Source organism: Homalodisca vitripennis, unplaced genomic scaffold, assembly GCF_021130785.1.
Source record: "Homalodisca vitripennis isolate AUS2020 unplaced genomic scaffold, UT_GWSS_2.1 ScUCBcl_4654;HRSCAF=10951, whole genome shotgun sequence".
Taxonomy (NCBI): domain Eukaryota; kingdom Metazoa; phylum Arthropoda; class Insecta; order Hemiptera; family Cicadellidae; genus Homalodisca; species Homalodisca vitripennis.
Genome location: NW_025780761.1, coordinates 2,460 through 22,220, shown reverse-complemented (window position 1 = coordinate 22,220; position 19,761 = coordinate 2,460). Strand labels below are relative to the sequence as shown.

Below are 19,761 nucleotides of genomic sequence, written 5' to 3'. Positions count from 1 at the left end.
TTATACAATAATAAAATTATACACGAAATCACTTTCTATATAAATGTTACAGTTCAAAAAATGTTCACGAAACGCGATCAAACAATTTCTATAAATAGAATAATAGTAGTAGCGAAACAACACTACAGATAACTGACTATAGATTGGATGTAAATTGCAGTGAGATAGAGGTAAACAGTATAAACTGATGTCTTATTGGTCATGTCCGTGTGCTTCTGCTTGACGCTGGGTGTCACTTCCAGGCTAAAGCCCACATGAATCACAAAGCTGTAACGCAGCAGTCAGGACGGCACCACCAACTGCTGCCCGTTATGTAACATATGTTACAGTTAATAATTATTATTTATTGGTTGTTTCTCGGAATACTCCTACACATATTTTGTATTGGTATTACAATAACTCTGAAAACAATAATAAAGTTGATTTTTTTGTTCAGATTAAATCTATGTTCTCTAAAATGTAGTCGTTCTAAAAAATTGCCATCCTGGGCCCGGGTCCATGTGGCTCACGCCTAAGTCCGGCCCTGGCTCTGGTTACCATTTGTACTCATCCCAGTGATTTAAAAATTACAGTAGGTAATATTATGTCTTTCATTACTAAGCAGCACAGAGTATAACATTATTAGAGGTGCAAAAATGTGATTGTAATTTGCGGGTGTGCATTTGCTGTGGACCAGTATTTGTTTTCAATATGTTTACGATCAATCAGCAGCCAGAATTACTTCTACTTATCTGGATACTCAAAAACTAACATAGATCGTGACGTTATAATTTTTTTGCAGTTAATTGAAATACAGTTATGTTGCTTTATGTAATATGTTTTTTATATTATAACTTAATAATAATAAATTGATTTTTATTATACAATTGGTCTATATCTATATAATAAATCGCACATATTTTATTCAAACTTTAATTTTATTGTATCAATATGCCTACAAAAAAGAGCCTTTATACAATATTTTACCGTATACAGTTCAGATTATAGTATCTTGCCGCATGATACCCTAAACACAGAATTCATACATGTTGAGTTGACATTTTTGGGTTGGTAAATAACAAACAATTAATATTTTAATCAACAAACAACTAGAAACTTGCGCTGCCGACTTACTTGGATTTTTACCTTTTTCATGATTGAATATAGATATATGTGATAACACTATAACATAACTGTTAATTATATCATTATGTTTGTAATTTGTGCGAATTCAGCCCAATTGTTATATACAAGACATAGTACTCTTGAACCAAAGTATTCCAGTCAAACTTTTTGAAGAGTGAATTGTACATTTAGATGGCAGATGCTGGTCAGCTGTGCATTACTGTATTAGTATGACGACTTGACAGACGACAAACTGAAGACGAGTGACAGATTCCAATTCCTATTCCGTGTATTAGTATTATTTAGGATTTGTGGTTACTAACGAGTTCGATGAGTGTAAACAGATTGTCTTTCAATTTATATAAATAATTACTCAGTAATAATTGATCATTATGACTAAAGTATTGTAAGAATGAAGTTTGTTGGTTAACATTTCTGAAATTGTCCTATAAAAACTTCGTAAAACATTTAGCCTATCTGTGTAGATATTTGCCTTGGATTATCTGACTGCTTTGTTACAAAGCTAGCCTACTTATACTCAAATAAATCATTTGTGGTGAAGAATTTATCTTGAATTAAAATGAACACCCAGAATACTAGTAAAGACGTGTCCAAGCAACTAGAATTTGTAAAACAACAACAGCAACTTCGAGAGTTTGGCAATGTTAGAAATGGTTCAAGTTTCAAGGTGAGAGTCTTATTTTACTTTCTTTCAACATATATGGGTTTGTGGGCATTATGATAGCGGCTGCAGTATAGGACAACACCACAACCGAAGCAGTGTACCAAAGTATTGATTAGAAATACTTAAACTATTCAGTACCAAAACTTCCAATTATTTACGATTAATTGTTGTCAGATCGTGTTATTGCATTGAGTAACAGTATTGTTCCAAATTAATTAGATAATTGTAAACTTAACGGCCTTAGTGGCAAAAGACGAGTTTCGCATTATTGACCTATTGCTACTGTCCTTCTGAACAAAACAATATAAGATTTCAAGGGATGCAAATCACAAATAACGAAGTTATAGAAAATAAGTGGGTAATTGTCACATTAACGGCCGGAGCAGCAAAATACGAGTTTCACGTTATTAACCCTCTCCCGCTCGCAAGGCATGAATCGGCACGGCCACAACATAGCCACTGCAGCCTAAACGGCACAGATCGGCACGCACTGCTTTATCTACTAGAGCCGATAAGTGCTGCTCTCGAGTAGCAATAGTTTGTACTACTACGGGTTGTTTGCTATCAGGAGACCATTTACTTTACTTTTACAGTAGATTTATTCCATTATTTTGCTATTTATATTAGTTGTGCGGAAACAATGGCAGGTTGTAGTCGTACACTTCGTGACAGTGAAATCGATCTCGTTATTAGTAGTGATTGTGACGATTCAAGTGAGTGTAGTGATGTACCAGAGCTTTGTGAAGTGGTTGGTGGCATTGAGGATGTAGTTCGGAGTGATCACAGTGGCAGGGGCAGTGATGGCGAGTCAGACAATGACCTTCACCAAGTAACTGCGCAACAAACAACCCGGCGCCCAGCTGTCCGTGTGCCCCCTCCCTGGTCTCGTACAATCAACTTCATTGAACCAATATATAGTAAAATAATTAATATATATATATAATTATAGTTAATTACAATGACAGAACGTATGTAAGTTGAGACGCCGCGTATTTTGACCGAGCCCGACCGGCAGAGCGAATTAATTGAGGTTAGAAGCACCGTGAGCGCCTGGAAACAATGGGAGCGGGAGAGGGTTAACTTATTGGAATCGTCCTACAGAACAAAAAAATATGGTAATTATCATATAAACGGCTGGAGCGGCAAAATACGAGTTTTGCGTTATTAACTTATTGGAATCGTCCTATAGAATAAAAAAAATATAAGGTTTCATGGGGTGGAAATGAGAAATAACGAAGTTCTAGAACATAAAAAATGGAACAAACTGTTCACGCGCAGAGTAATAATTCTATGTTGTACATCGACGTTGAGCGTCACGTGACCTTTTGTGACCATGATTCAACCTCGTGATGACGTCATCGGATGGGTCGCCATCTTTGCAAACCTAAATGAAAAATAATACTGAAATGAGCAGAATTTTGATCAAAATGAACAATGTTTTTCTTAATTTCGAGCAACAAATTAATTACTTGTTATCAAAATGAGACGAGTGCCTCCGGCCATCAGCACGGGCTTCGGCAGCTGCCCCGCGCGCTGATGTCAATTAAAGAAAAACATCCCTCGAGATAGTACCTATCAGTAAAATATCAAATTCTAGAGGGGCTGATCAGAAATATAAATTGAAATGTAATGCAAAGGCTATTATGCAAAGTTAAAAAACTTAATAAATCATGAAAAACTCAAATATAAATATGTAGATGGATATTAACAGAGAACACTTACCATTAGTGTGTTGGCGGATATAGCTGAGCAGCAGCAACAAAAAAGTGGATTTTAAAAAATTGCAACATTTAAAACTTCTTTTCTTACTAATTTTTCTAATTTTCCTATCGCAACGAAAAAAAAACAAAGTCTCCCGGTTTAAAAACAACACGCGACCGCACGACGAACAAATAAACTCATTATTAAAAATTCCATGTTCAATTAAAAGGGAAATAATTTTGTTTCGGTTTACAACGTAAACTCTTTACGTGCCCTACTAAACACTCCGACACACACAATTCACTAGGGTTGGTCGAACTAGTGGATGGTTGATTCATGATTGTAACGCACTCACTCAATCCAATCTACTGAACAAGATATCTTGTGAAGCACTGACTCTGCCCCGGAGAACTCAGATAACAGATACGTTGTCAGGCTGCTATCAGTCCCGGCCGCAGATAATATTCAAGTAAACAGATTATCCAGACACAGCACACAAACTGAACATTAAAAACATTAGAAACTTAACCACTTATGAATATACCCCCTAAAATCATGTTATTTGTCATTTGCACCCCCTAGTACTATATATATTTTTTGTTCAGGAGGGTGAACAGAATACGTTGATAACGTCAAATTCGTGATTTGCCGCTCCAGCTTTTTATCTTATAGCTAAAATTCTAAAAGGGCTGATCAGAAATATAAATTGAATTGTAATGGGAAAGCAATTATGTACCGTGTGTTAAAAACTTAATAAATCATGAATACTCCTAATATGGATATGTATATAAATGGACATTAATAGAGAACACTTACCATTAGTGTGTTCCACAGAATGTACAGAAACTAAATAATCTCGTTTTGGTCGAAACATAAACTCTTAACATGCCCGACAAAACACTCCGACACACCAGTTTACTACGATTGGTGGAACTAGTGGATGGTTGATCCATGGTTGTCACGCACTCACTCGATCCAGCCTACAGTACACGTTATCTCTGACTTCTGCCCCAGAGCGCTCAGATAACAGATACGCTGTCAGTCCCACCCGCAGATAATATTTACAGATATCCAGACACAGCACACAAACAGAACATTAAAACATTAAGAACTTAACTATTTATGTATATACCCTCTAAAATCATGTTATTTGTCATTTGCACCCCCTAAAACAATATATATTTTTTGTTCAGGAGGATGAGCAGAATACGTTAATAACGTCAAATTCGTGATTTGCCACCTCGACCTTTAATCTAATAATTTCCAATAAGTGAAACTACTTTTCTCATGTGGAGTGATATTTCATTGTTCTACAAGTGTTATGTAGTCTTGTTATGATCGTGAGTCAATCTTGTATTGGTTGCTGCTGATATGTACATCTGAATATGTAAAATAACAATAATGCTGAAATCAGGGAAATTTGACCCAAATAAAAGACATCTTAATTTAGACTATTTAACCCTTTGAGAGCAGCAGCATTGCAAATTTTAATACTACAACAAGTGCGTACAGTGTCGTCATCTCTAATTTTGACGTTTCTTATTTTGATAATATTTTATATAGTACAAGGTTATTTTTGCTAAATAACCAGATAACTGTACTCGATAGGTTCCAAACTATCGATAAATACCAATTTTAAGTTGCTTTCCTTATTCTTTGATCTGTGAAACATATGTTGTTTACTATGATTTATTTCTTCCAGTCATAGCGGACGAGTATTGTGTTGCGCAACGACCATTCTTGTTGTTTTTGTGCTAGTAACAGGGATACTTTAATAACAGGCCTACACTCGTTATTCGATTGCAGTTATCAAACAATTTGATATATTATCCAACTTTGATATATAAAAATCATGCACAATAAGAGTTATAATAAATTACCGTAACAAGAAGAATCTTGTATATTACAATTTTAAAAACATACATTTAACAATAACATTACAAAACAACAAAACCAAGTATGGCGTATAATTAGATATCAAAGAAACCTTACAATATTTATAACTTGCCCAGCTTGATATCAATGAGTAACTGCTTTTGTGAAATGGAGGAAAGAATTCTCCCCATGGGCTACCAAGAGCCAAATCCACATGTTGAAGCCACTTAAACAGTCGCTTGTGAGAAATATCTCACATATTTTCCTCATATTCATCACCATTTTCAAAGTCTCAAAATATTACTTACTTCTTGCTGTTTATTGTTTAGAATAAAATTACTATAACTAATAATTTGAAACCATATGCCAAGATAAATACATTGTAATATTGAATTATTCCTTCGGATAAAAACCACTGAACCAATCCATGAAAACAACCGAATAACGAGCGTAGACCGCTGATCAGTGGTGTAGTGCCGAATTTAGCTGTGCCGGAGCGACCATGGTGTAAGTATACTAGGTGTGCTACCGCGCAGATTCCCCCCGTCCCCCTCGACCATATCGGGCATGTGTCGTCAGCTTGGCGTTCCGACGGCGGCGTTACATTTACAGACTTCCACTTAAAACTGTCGTTTTACCCACTTAAACTAGAGTGATTGTAATACATGTTAAATATGTTCTGGTTCATTATTAAATATACTTTATAACAGTAGTTATTTCATGGTGAAAACTGTAATATAAATATATTATACTTACACCATGGGAGCGGTGAGTTGCTGGGTATATAGCAATAAAAATCTTTTTGATTATTAACAAAGGACATTTTATTTCGTAAACTAGGCTAACACAATTTGTAATGACAAACAGATAAGCTTTGATTTTAGACATAGGCCTACTTTGAAAAATTATTGTGCTGTCGTGCTAATACATTATTGTAACCTGAAAAAGAATATGGTACCGTAAAAATGCATTGTAAAAACTATTACATAATATTGTAAAAGTAATATTTTTACATATTTTCAATGGTAACACGAATATGAATATTGTGTGATAACCTCTAAATTATGTCTCAAAATTCCTCTTCTTTTCCATTCCCATTTCCTTTCTTTGGAGGTTCTGCTATTTTTGTTTGGGTGTCGGCTGCTGAACGATGTCTTCTTAGCCATGTCATGACATAGGGGTCAGGCTTCCATCTGCGGAGCGGGGGACCTTTGAGTTTTAAAAACAGTAGGGCTCAGACATGACTTACTGTCAATGAGTTCCTTAATGGTGTGAGTATATTATTCATATTGCTGAACCCTCTTTCACAGTCAGCGGAACTACAGGTTATTATTTTAGTGCAGTTTATAAGCTCTTGCAGTCCATCAGGTACCCGCCTGCTGTTGTCCAAGTAATCCCTGTAAGCAGTCACAGCTCTGTTGATGTTCAACTTGAAGCGTTTGCATAGCTGCTCCACTTGAGTTTGGCCAAACCCAGGTTGAATATCAGTAGGCCAGTATTCGGGTTCCAAAACTTTTAGTTGCTCTACAAACTCCTCGTTCTTGACAATTTCTTCGCCTAAGCTAGCGGTAAACATTCTCTTCTTTAAGTTGCTGATTACACTAGAAATCAACTGCTCACCATTAAATGATACGATTTTAGGGTTTTCATTTAACTTTACAGAAGCAAAACAGCCTTCCCTTATGGCGACTTGTGCCTCCAGAACTCTTGTCTTGTCCCAGGTTTTTTCTTTCAAAGATTCCAGATATCTGATTGATCTATGAATCAGTTTGTCTGCAAATACAAGGGACGTGCTTCTGTTTTCCAGACTTTCAGACAACAAAGCCAATTCAGCAAGAATGTCATACATAAATGCTAAATTTAACAATAACTTATGGGAAGCTTCTTCAATAAACCATTATATTTGCATGTATCAGTGGATGTTCTCTCAGGATCATCCATTGCTTAAGAGAAGTGGCTGGCTAAGGCTTGATAAACAAACCACACGGCTGAAACAGTACGAAAACTGCTTGCTACCCACCTCGTGCTTAAAATTCTGCCGATTTTATTCATTTAAATATCGAGCTACTGTGCACATTCTTTTAACTCTCGCTTATTCTTTGGAGATGTGCTGTATAATGAATAAAGTTTATCCATAAATGACTGCAAATGGTTAACCCCGGCTACTTCACTTATGGCATCCCCAATAGACAGTTCCAGTCTGTGATTCATACAGTGCCATACGATAATATTAGAGTAAACAGATAAAAATCTCCTTGTTACACCTGAGTGCTTTCCCAACATGGCGTTCGCCCCGTCGCTTGTAAAGGAAACCAAGTTTTGTTTTTAGTACTCTCCATTAAAACCATATCCTTCAAGGCACTAGTGAACATTGTTAAAAACTGTCTCAGCTTTTTGATCAGAAAGCTCGACTATAAGTCCAAAAATAAAGTACTTGGTGGTTTATCCTTGCTAAATTCACATTTTAAATATACAATGAGGACGGATTTAGAACTAATGCTTGTGGATTCATCAATGATTATTGACAGTTTTCCAGAAATTTCCTTTACTTGTTTCAAAATGCGTATTTTCATTTCCTTTGAAATATGATCTATTATTTAGACTGCGCTATACCTTGAATGAAGGCCTACGCCAACATCTAACCCATTTTGTTTTTGTAGTTTAAGCAATCCGAAATGGTCGCTGTACAGACGGTCGTTTTGAGCAATAAAATATGCCGATCTAAACACAGCCTTAGTTGAATCGAGCTGAGCTTGATTCATGTGATCAATTACTTGTGGCATCGAAAGTTTATTTGATTTGTCAATAATTGTTTGAGCGATTTTGTGAGCTTTCGACTGTTTATGTCAATAATCTTTTTCCTCAAAGATTTGAGTTGATTTGTTCTGTTTGAGCCATAAAAACAAACTTTGTAAGAACACCACTCATAAGAAAGCGAAACATTTTCTTTTTTGTAGGCTCCCAAATTACCGACTTCAAAACAAATTTTACAGCCTAATTTACCTTCCTTTGAGTTTATCCAAGGAAAAGCCGCCTTCTTTCTCTCCCACATATCTTCTGTCCAAATTTCAGGCCACTGTGTTCTGTTGGGGGGGGTCATCTGCTCGAACTTTCTTTTCATTAGGCTCAGGCTCAGCGAGGTTACTTATTTTAATTTTAGCTTTTGGATTTGATGTTCCAGAAACTGGATTTGAGTCAGTCATATTAGGGGCACTATAAAATGACGTTATATACTTTTGTTTAGGTTTTGGTTTCATCACTTCACAAAATTCACAAACTAATAATTAAAAAATTAGTAATAGGCTTTCACAAATGTATTATAGAGGACTCAACTCAAACAAAACTAACAGTATATACGGTACGCTGTTTGAATTCAACCACTACGACTAAGACTTTCGACGATAACAGCTTAATACAATGATACTAGGCCCTGAGTACAAGCACTCACAACAACATTAGAGTTGTCTATTGCACAGCGCCTACAATTACCTTGATACCACTCAACGGACATACAAGTGATGCGGGTTTGTTCTGGCATTTTTATTATCCAGCGACTCGTCACCCGCCTACCACTTTTTACAGGCGGGTGGCGCTCCAGTTCCCAGCTCCGGCTCTAGATGCTATGCTGGAGCGACGCTCCGCTTCTTAAGCTGTGCCAGAGCGCCGCTCCGGCCCCACTACACCACTGCCGCTGATTAAAGTCTACCCCTAGTAACCAAGCAATTAAGTAAAACAACTAAAATAGTTACTTATATAGTGTTTTACCGATTTGGTGTTATAAAAGTAATATAGTGATTTGAGTTGTGTCTAAGTGAAAAACGTGAGTTTTCAGTGTAAATATTATAGGGTTATTTTGGTTTTTACAAAGTTGCTGACACTATACAAAAGAAAATGTAATTAAGTTATTTGTCTCTAATCATATTTTTTTGTGTTACTTGATGCTTTATTTGATGTATTGTGATTACTATGTAATTTCTAAACTCTTGACAAATGAAGAACAATTAATAAAATGACAATAAAGCAGCATTAGGTTTATAAATATAAAGCTATGCTAGTTTTTATTGTAGGATAATATATTTAGCATTAACTGTATTTAGAATTTCATGGCCATTCTCATGCTATAACTGTACAAAATAACAAAAGCATACAAAAAAATTTAGGCCTACTTCAGACAATTTGTTTTATAAAAAGTAGGGGATTTTTTTATAAACAAATGTTGTAATTTTGTATTCTAAAATTCCATGAAAGTAATTGTACGCAATTCTCAATTTTATTTCTTACAATTTATTTTTAAAATCTTGTAAATCAAATGACTAGCTTTTTTGCAATCGTGTTTTTTCTTAAATGCTTGTAATTTGATCTTGAGTCAGTCACCCTAAATGTTATTTTTCAGTAAAAAAATGCTATAATATATGAAATTTGTTCAGATTTTCATGGCCTTTCACATGGTGTATAGAAAAAATCTTAAAAAATATTTTATACATTCAAATTAGTAAATACATTTTTTGTAAAAGCTAAAGTTTTTATATTTTCATAAAGCAAATTTTGTTTGTAATGATATGTTTAATATTGTGCATTTAATTAGACTAAAATAACAACAAAATTGTCAAAATCTATAGGATAGTTATTTTACAACAACTTCTTTTCCAAAAGCTGGCAAAAAGCCTGACATTTTATAGATATGACTTGGGAAAATGTCAGCGGCATTCAAAGGGTTAAGAATAAAAGTTCATATGCCTCTGACACAAGTGCCTCCGGCTATCAGTGCGGGCTACAAGATCACATTCTAGAGGGAATGATCACAAATGCCTCTGGCCATTTTAATAGCTAGAAAACACCACTATTTGTGAATTCTACCCTCTAAAACCATATATAATTTTATACAGGAGCATGAGTAGAATACTTTGAAATTATGATTGGAAACTCTGACTGTTTCACTGATACCTTGGATCAGTGTATGTTTATGGTGGAAACATTTTAATGGTTTTCAAATTATCTTACCTATGTTTGAAGTTTGTCTTTGATGATAAAAGGATTGTGAAGGAAACAGGATTTTTATGGACATTTGCCATTGCTCAATTATACAAACAACAGTAACAATATGTTTCAAGCTCAGCGATCTGATCTCTTCCTCTAACCTCTAACTAACCTGACACAACTACAATCTTGGTTAAAATAAACAAATCATATAAGAGTTGTGACACGTTTGTCAGGATTCACAACAATCGTGCTGTGTGTCAACCATGCACACTAACACTAAAACACAAACTTAATAAAAACAAAACACAACACTAATTATTAAAACTGAACTACAGAATTCAGGTCACAACACGTCGTCTGCACTCACCGATCAACCACCTGTGAGTTACAATAAGCTGTCTCAATAAGTGACCCTGATATATTTTTAAACATCTCATAAAGGCTTGCCTCTAATCCATTTTATTCTATTGATGAGTTTCTGTATTATTCAACAAAATTACTTTTCTTTTACAATATACACTTAATCTAGTTTTGTACAATAAACTTATAAAGTGTATGATTAAATTATAATTTATATGTAATTGTTGATAACCTGTAATGTGTTGATAACAATAAAGTATTCATTATTAATTGAAATGAAAATGTCTGAATATACAGTTCATAAGTAAGATTTCTGAATGTTTTATAGGTTACCAGTCTAAAATTGATCTTAAACTCTTTACAACAAGTTTAGTCAAAGAAAAGAGAAATATATTTTAATTAATTATTATGAAGTTAAGTAACAAGTAGTTTGAATCTGCCCATGCTTACATATTTGTGAAAATCCAAAAACTGAAAAATGGGGTCGTGGTATCTCTTAAAAATGGGGCCATGGTGTTTGGATGTTAACAACACATAGACTTTTAATGATTTAATGGCCTCTTCTGTGCCTATATAAGGTCTCCAACACGTCCCAGAACGGTTAAATATATATGTACAGAATTACTGGACATCAAAAAACTAATTTAACACACATCCAGTGACTCGCTACTTCCTCGGGGGTATGGCCCTCATGAAAGTCCGGTGTCTACCCGATTGGGTAAACAATAGCAGCTGTGAAAGATCGTGTGTATCCGATGGGGTACACGTCGTCGTAAACAGGTTAAAAGTTTAATATTAACATATGTTTCTTTTGAAGCATGAAAAGTGTTAAAGTAGGTAAAAATTAATGCGAAAGAGTAATATAAAACAGCCAAACTTTTATTTCAACAGAACCCTGCACTATAGGACGGGTATTTTATGTTTTCCTGTTCTTAAAAACGGTTTTTCTATCTTCCTTTTGGTAAATTTTCTGGTTTGCCTTTTCTAGTTTTAATGCAGATTTTGTAGTATTGCAGATACACTCTTTTTGGAGCCGTTCCATGGCTTTTCTAGATTTATCTCAGCAGATCTTAATGTTGCTCATTTTAACTTATAAGTATTAACCATCATTAAATGGTAGCACAGCCCTATATACTCTTAGTCTTAATGTGTTAAAAGCGTTACAAATGTTCATATAGGTATGTGATTCTATATTACATTATTTAAGTATTCGTTGGGGTTTTGGGATTTGCCGTTCAAGCATTTTTCCAGCAATTCTGGATCTGTAAAAGCCTGGAATCTGAGTAAATTGACAGAATAGCCAACTTTGTAAAGTGTAATGGAACTACTAAGCATTCGATTTTTTTATTAAAAAATGCTGACCAACAACGCATTAATGCACCCAGTGTGCACTGAGTCGCAGTACATCTTTTTATAAATATTTTTAATAATATGAGTTGAGTATTTCCAGATTCAGAAACGTTCAAAGAATGATTGGTAACCCTTATTATGTTAGCTAATTTACAAGAATATACTACATTTAATGAGTATTTTCTAACACTGATTGCTAGATTTCCTAGAATATTTTATTTTATTGAAAAAATTAATCTGGGTCAGCTAACTGAAATGTTTATCTTCCTCACTTTTTGACTGTACCTTCTGAAAAAAAACTATAAATAAAACAAATTCTTACATTATTTTTCATTCATTCTATAATTCTCCAAAAATATCCTGATTGACAGGTTGGGATTGTTCTTAACCGCCACAAAGTTGTCTATACCTAATTTGAAGTCTGAATAATATTTCCCCTCTAAATTAGCTGTTTGATAGTACTATACCACCTGCTGTAGGCCTGGCCCAATACTCTTAAAATGGAAAATACTGATAAAATACTATATATTTTATTGTACATTTTATAACTCTGTCTTTTCTAGACCTTAAGTGCTGAGAGTATGATTGAAGATTTGCTCTCAAAGAAGGAGACATTCCAGAAACGCATTCCTGAAGCTCAACAAAAACAGGTAAATTGTTTCAATATTAAAGTTTAAATTTATTGTTACAAATGTGTGGGCTCACCATAGAACAATGTAATGGATAAAGTAAATCCTTTTTTGTATTAAACAAAAAACGAAAACAAAGCAATACATTTTAAAACTATTTAAAGTACATTATTTGTTGGTACTCAGGAGTATTATATATCCTTGTATTAAAAAAACAATACATTTTAAATAAGGTAGATAAACTGTTATAGGAAATAAAAAACAAAATGTTAACTCCAAGATGTTCCCAGTTGATCCTTTTCAGACCCTGACTTGACTAGTTTGAGGAGTAACCACCTTTTTATATAGAGGGAATAAAATGATACAGTCAAAAAATTTAAAAAAGGTTTGAACTTAACATTGTATTCACGTCTGGCCTTAATGTTGTGTTATAGGACGTCCCCAGCTGGCTGACAGGATCCGTTCCACCACTCTACGAGAGAGTATGGGTGGGAGTTCAGGCGTCTGGAGGTCTCGCAGATACTCCTCTGCTCTCAACTCTTCTCATGTCGAGTGGTTTGTCAACGGACACGTTGGGCTATATCTGGTCGCTAGCCAACCGTACCGTACCAGGGGCTCTCACTCAGTCGGAGTTGTACTTGGTGCTCGCTCTGGTGGGCCTGGCACAGGTACATTTCATTGTTTGGTAGGATGGAGTTCAACTCTTTCGAGACCGTCCAGAAATTAGACTTACTAGCCAAATAGACTGGGCTTATTAAAGGCATTTTGATAATATGATTGTAACTTTGTAATGCTTATAGCTAGAATGATAATTTTCTTGTTAGTTTATTTCTTATGACGTCCTCTTTCATGACATATAATTACAAAATATTTATAAAATTTTGAAAGTTTCATGTTGTTGTAGAAAATAAAATAAAAATGTATAAAAAAGTATTTCTAAACAAATATGAAAGTATTTTTTTTTTAATTCATAGTGAACATCATTTGTGGTTTTTATATCTTTTCTACCACTATTTAGCTATATTATTTCCAAATTTAAGTTCAATATTTGAATTTTAACAGGATTTTACTCAAACAATACTTTTTCAATTTGTAAATATTATAAACTGTGCCAAATTAATATTTTTTTCTTAATTTCCCCTCATTATTATGCTATCAAATTTTTGTTTTCACAAAAAGATTGTGTTCTTTAATTTTTCATCACAGAATATTTAGGGTTATATAGATAAACTTTGCTAGCATAAGTTGTATATCTCTTATATTTGAGGGGTCTAGAAGCAAAACAGGACATTTCTACTTTTGGGTCAAATTGAGTTAGAATTCAATTATTATACTTTGTGTAAAGACACACGGAATGGTGCAGTAGTTGAGAAGCAGAAATGGACATTTCTATTATATTTTTAATGTTTAAAATCCAGTTGAGGTGCAAACTTGGACATTTGTACTTCCATTGAGAAGCAGAAACTGGACATTTCCCCCCGACCAATGAGATGAGAGTATTCAGCCAATGAAATCAGCTGTTTTGTTTGGTTTGTTGCTGTCTGCTATTTTGTGTTAAACTGAGAACAGTAGCTTTCCCAAGCTTTTAATATTATTAAATAATTTAATAATATGAATGAAGCGGAATGCAATCCAGTGCCTACAAATGCTAGGGAATCAAGGAAAATGCAGAGAAATCCCACAGCATGGAAGAGAGAGAGGGAAAAAGTTGCAAGGTAAGATTCAACACTAGTTAGACCTAGGCCATGAAAAGTGTTTTAAGTATAATGGCATTATGGTCTTTGCTGATTAGTTCAAATATTTTAAATTATCATCTAGCACAGTGTCTATTAACTTGAAAGTCTTATAAGCCTTTGCATTGTAAACTCTTTTTACAAAACTTAACCTAACTAAGCTTAAACACCTGTTGTACGCATAACAACTTAACCTTAACTTAACCTAAGTGCATTAGTCTAACCTAATTATTTTTTATCTAACTGAATAAAACCTAATTACTTTTGTTTTGTTCCAGGTATTCTGCTAAAGGATTACCACAACATCCGAGGTGTAACCACAAAGGGAAACCTTACCAGTCCTACCAGTGTTCATGCCTTACCATGTTTGACATTTAAAACATTTCATAAAAACTTTTATGAAATCGAGAGGAAGGATATTCAAGATTCGTTTATTTTGAAGCATTCTGAAGCACTTGTACCTAAGCGCCATAAGTATGAACCTCTAAAGAAGGCTAGATCTGTAAGTATGAAGTATTATGTCTACAGTACATCTACAAACAGAAGAGTACCTGTTTGCAGAAAAGCGTTTATTGAAATACTTGGTATTAGTAAGCATAGAGTTCTGAGTATTGCAAAAAGGTATAAAAAATACAGGTCAGTCTCCTAAGGAAAAAAGAGGAGGTGATAGAATATCCCACTTAAAATCTGGTCATAGAGCAAAGATTAAACAATTTGTTGAGTCCCTGAAATGTAATGAATCTCACTACTGCCGATCATCTTCTTCTGTAAGAGCGTACCTACCCCCTGAAATGAACATCAGAAAACTTTGGAGTTTGTACAACTCCACTGCTTTACCTGAATTTAAAGTACGAGAATGCTTCTTAGGTAGTTTGTTCAATACGAAATACAACATTGGTTTTGGGACGCCAGCTGTGGATTTTTGTTCCACTTGCCTCCGTTTGCGCGAGGGAATTAAAACGAGCACTTCATAAGGCAGATAAGAACAAAATAATGACTGAGCTCCGAGTACACAAATTACGAGCTAAAAGCTTTTTTTGATATATTAAGAGATGACAGTGTTAATGTTAAGACTTTTAGCTTTGACTGCCAAAAAAACATGCCCCTACCTAGGATCCCGGATCAAGCAACTTACTATTCCAGACAACTTTACATTTTTAATTTCACCATTGTTGAAGGGACTTCCAAAAGTAGACTTACACATGACAACGTTTTTTCATACACATGGTCAGAACTGGAGCGTCCAAAAGGGTCTTGCGAAATAGCTTCTGCAGTCTACCACAGACTAAGAAACACAAATTTCAATCCTGAAAATAATACAGTAAGACTTGTTGCAGACGGGTGTGGCGGCCAAAATAAGAACTCCATGTTGTTGTTGATGGCTCAAAAATGGTTAGCAATTGATGCTCCTACTAATATCAATACGCTTGAACTTATTTTTCCAGTAACTGGTCATAGTTATTTGCCTCCGGACCGGGTTTTTGGTCAAATTGAGAAGACTGTTCGTAAGAAAACCAGCATAATTCAACCTGAAGAGTATTTTGAAGCTTTTGGTAGTGCTGCAACGGTAGTAAAGCTTTCTGACTGTGAGGTACTTGATTGGAAAACTGAAAAAAACAAATGTTTAAAATCCCTACAGAGCTGGCATTTTCAAATCAGCAAGTGTTCAAGAATCATCATTGAACGTAAAAAGGTAAAACTTGGTTATAAAATCCTTGTTCGAGGTGAAATATTTTACAGATCAAACACTGGACGTAGTTTATCTATTTTCAAAGTGGGAAAAACTGTTGTTGACATCAAACCAAATGTTTTGCCAATGGGTGTTAAGGTGAAACAGTCCAAATTAAACGATGTTAAGGAGTTGCTTAACAAACATTTTGGTTCTGATTGGAAGAATTTTCCTCATTTGCAGTTTTATAAGAACGCAGTATATGATCACAACAACTCAACCATTGAAGAACCTGGTGATGATCCTGTTTGCGAACCTTCAGAAGTTGTTGAAGATTTGCGAGTCTAGTGCCAAAGCTTAACCACTACTCTTTTGACATGGACGAAAGTTCTGTGAAATGTTACTTTTCCTAATTACCTGTATTAAAATAAAAATCATACAGAAATTATTTGCCTGGTTTTACTGCTTACACTTTTTCACTGTAGTTAATTTTGAGGTGCAAAACTAGACTTTTCCATTTTGTTCAGATGCAAAAGTGGTCATTTCCATTTCCAGATGCAAAAGCGGACATTTCCAAACTTAAAATTAAAATTATTAAATAATGGTTGCTTAGATATATGGTTTGAGTTGTAATTCATTTTTGGTTACCCTAAAGTTTATTGCAAAAAAAATCTGACATAGAATAACAAAAAAGCCATTATTACAGAAGTTTTTTGAGTTTACTGAAAAATACACGAAATTGGACATGTCCTGTTTTGCTTCTAGACCCCTCATTTCACCTACTCTGTTGGTCTCCAAAGGGTTAACCACCACCTAGTCATATGGTCATATTAACAGTTGGAGTTGTTTGTTGTTACAATAAGAACATTAACATTTCATCTTTTTTAAGTTACAATTATAATTACAACTTACAAAGTACATAAACTTCCTCTCTACTTATTGTGGAATACTTTGGTTAAGCAGACAGTTGTAATGTGGTGTACAAGGTAAGGAATGCTCACTTCTTTTATAGACACAAAATTGTCAGTATAAACTGTACTTAAACAGCTATTTCATCTCAAAGCCAAACATTGCTATTTAAAGTCGTGTCTCTTTTCATTTGGTTACTGTTTTATCGGAAAATACGAGACATGTTCAGAAAGTAAGTACCTTTAAAAAAAAAAGTAAAACAATTTGTTTTAACACAATTTTATTTCTACATCAAAAGCCCAAACTTTAAATTATTTTTCGACATAGTTTCCATTGATGTTCCAACACTTATTGTAGTGGGTGATCAATTTATCTATACCTTCTTCGTAGAAGGTTCCCGCCAATGAATGTAGCCACGAGTCAACATTTTTCACTTCATAGTTAGTTTCAAAGCATTGGCTACTTAGCTCGCGCTTTCATGTGCAGGAACGAGTGGTAGTCATACAGTGCCAAGTCCGTGCTGTTAGGGCGGGTGATCGAAACTGCTCCCAAAGATATTGTCGAACCAATGTTTGAGTGTCACCAGCGGTATGGGGCCAAGCATTGTCATGGAATAACAAAATTCCGTTACTGAGTATTCCTCTCTGTTTGTTTTGAATTGCCCGCCTTAGTTTTCTTAAGGTTTCGCAATACCTTGCCGCATTAATCGTTTTATCTCTTGGGAGAAAATCAATCAGCAAAACATCTTTCCGATCCCAAAACACAGTGCACAATTATTTTTTGTGCAGACATTATCATCTTAAATTTTTGTTTCTTCGGGGATTGCGTGTGTTGACACTCCATTGACTGTTTGGATTCTGGTGTGACATGATGGACCCAAGTTTCATCACCTGTCACAATTTTGTTTAAAAAATCCTCACCATCATCACTATACTATGTGAAAAAAGTCAAAGCATTTTCGAATCTCTTAGTTTTGTGCACATCAGTAAGCATTTTTGGAAACCCATCGGGAATGCAGCTTGCGATAACCTAAGCGGACTGTAACACTTTCGTTCAAAAGAGTGTGTGAAATTTGTTGGAATTGTCAGATAGCGTTGTCATAGTGAAACGTCTGTTCTCTTGGTTTCTTTCATCAACTGCCCTCACCAAATCATCAGTAACGAGAGAGAAAGCCAAACTGCTTCGATTCTCATCATGCACATTTGTTCGACCGCCATTGAACATTCTAACCCACTTTCTCACCATACCTTCACTCATTATGTCTTCCCCATAAACATCTCATGCGTTCAAAAATCTTTTTACAGAATGAATGAATCACACAATCAGCACAATCACTAATTGTCCTAAATATTTTAAATGTTCAGAGAAAACTGAAAACACAACTTAGAACAACTAAAATGGTGTGAGTCGATAGCCAGGAACAAGGGACAACTAGTGCGCATGCGCGGAACATCGATTGCAGTGCTATGGCGGCAGTATAATGAAGCGGTACATACTTTCTGAACACACCTCATACATCAACTTCTTCTTTTTGTAGAACCTTCATATGAAGTTCTCACAGTAGTTGTCCGAGACATTTTTGTTTGTGGAACTTGTATAGTTATGGCAGATAAATTAAATCAAAATACAGAAACGGTGGAGCTGATCAAATGTATTGTGGAGCAGAAAATTTCATAGAAATTAACTTTATTTTTGAAAAATTTTGGTAAATTACAATAAACACTTAGGTTTATGGAATAAAAAGAAGAGAGTTCTCTCTTCACATGCATGGAAGTTTGTTGTTGTTCATGGGTAATAATATAAATTTATGATCTACACAATTGAATCATACATTTCTTATCTTGATCAAAAACATGCGCTGAAGAAAATTTTGCCTCTGTTAAATTAGTGTACATTTTAGAGATAAAAAAATTGTTTTTCTCATAGTTAATTTTTTTTCTGTTTCTTGAAAGAAGAAATAACATTACAACACTTTTTTTTACAAAAGTTCTACCGGTGCTGGTGGCCACTGTTATCCAAATGGTGTATCATGCGTTGTTAGATTTTTTAACATTTCATAAATCAAAACATTTGCACATTCTTACAAATTCGCAGCATTCTTGTGAATTACAATTTACAAAATAAACCAAACTAAGGCGATACAGATATTCCTGTATACCACGTTCACGTCAATTCCTATGGTACGACTTATCCGTAGTGCTTTAAAGTTTAGATAAATTTATTTCTACACTGTTCTCCTGGTTATGAATTCTTACACATTATTATTATTTGCAGAATGGGTATGTTGTCAACAATCTAGCAGCCCTTCATCAACTGCCACAAGCTCCTGTACCAACGCTGGATCTCACACTGTTGCCAACACGCATGGCAGTCCCTCACGTTTACCCAAAATCCCCTCAACGTCACAAGTCTACCAGACCCAATACCCACTTTCAACTGGACATCAGCCGATAAGCTCTATCCGGATGGTTCAGAGAAAATCGGTATCTCTTATGTGAGCAGCGGGCCCATGGTTAGTCCCACCTTGGTTACAGATCAAATCACCAAAGCTCCCACAGTGAATGTAGCCGATTTAAATTCTCAGAATAATATCGCTGGAAATAAAAGTGTCACTTCTAGTAGTTTAGGCTTTGACTTAACAAGTAATACAAGTATGAAACACTCTGGTAATACCTACTCTTTTTCTTTCCCCAGTTTAAATGAATCCCGAGCCATGTTGCAAGTGGGGAGCCAGATCCTTTTGATGACGAGTTTACAGGACTTCCA

The 19,761-nt window shown here is 34.9% G+C and overlaps 1 protein-coding gene across 1 annotated transcript; it reads left to right on the top strand.

Annotated features, from left to right (window-relative positions):
• Positions 1 to 1,344: 1,344 nt before the first annotated feature.
• Positions 1,345 to 19,449, top strand: LOC124373018 (synergin gamma-like). The gene is made up of 4 exons (XM_046831428.1): positions 1,345 to 1,792; positions 12,619 to 12,705; positions 13,119 to 13,352; positions 19,270 to 19,449. Exons 1-4 carry the CDS (start codon positions 1,685 to 1,687, stop codon positions 19,447 to 19,449), a joined length of 609 nt encoding a protein of 202 aa, XP_046687384.1. The 5' UTR covers positions 1,345 to 1,684.
• The last annotated feature ends 312 nt before the right edge of the window (positions 19,450 to 19,761 follow it).

Bases quoted from the DNA above. Each gene is read 5' to 3' on its own strand.
- LOC124373018 (XM_046831428.1), top strand. From the start codon at position 1,685: ATGAACACCCAGAATACTAGTAAAGACGTGTCCAAGCAACTAGAATTT. The intron at 1,793-12,618 runs GTGAGAGTCTTA...TGTCTTTTCTAG, and splicing joins GAAATGGTTCAAGTTTCAAG to ACCTTAAGTGCTGAGAGTAT. The intron at 12,706-13,118 runs GTAAATTGTTTC...GTTGTGTTATAG, and splicing joins CTGAAGCTCAACAAAAACAG to GACGTCCCCAGCTGGCTGAC.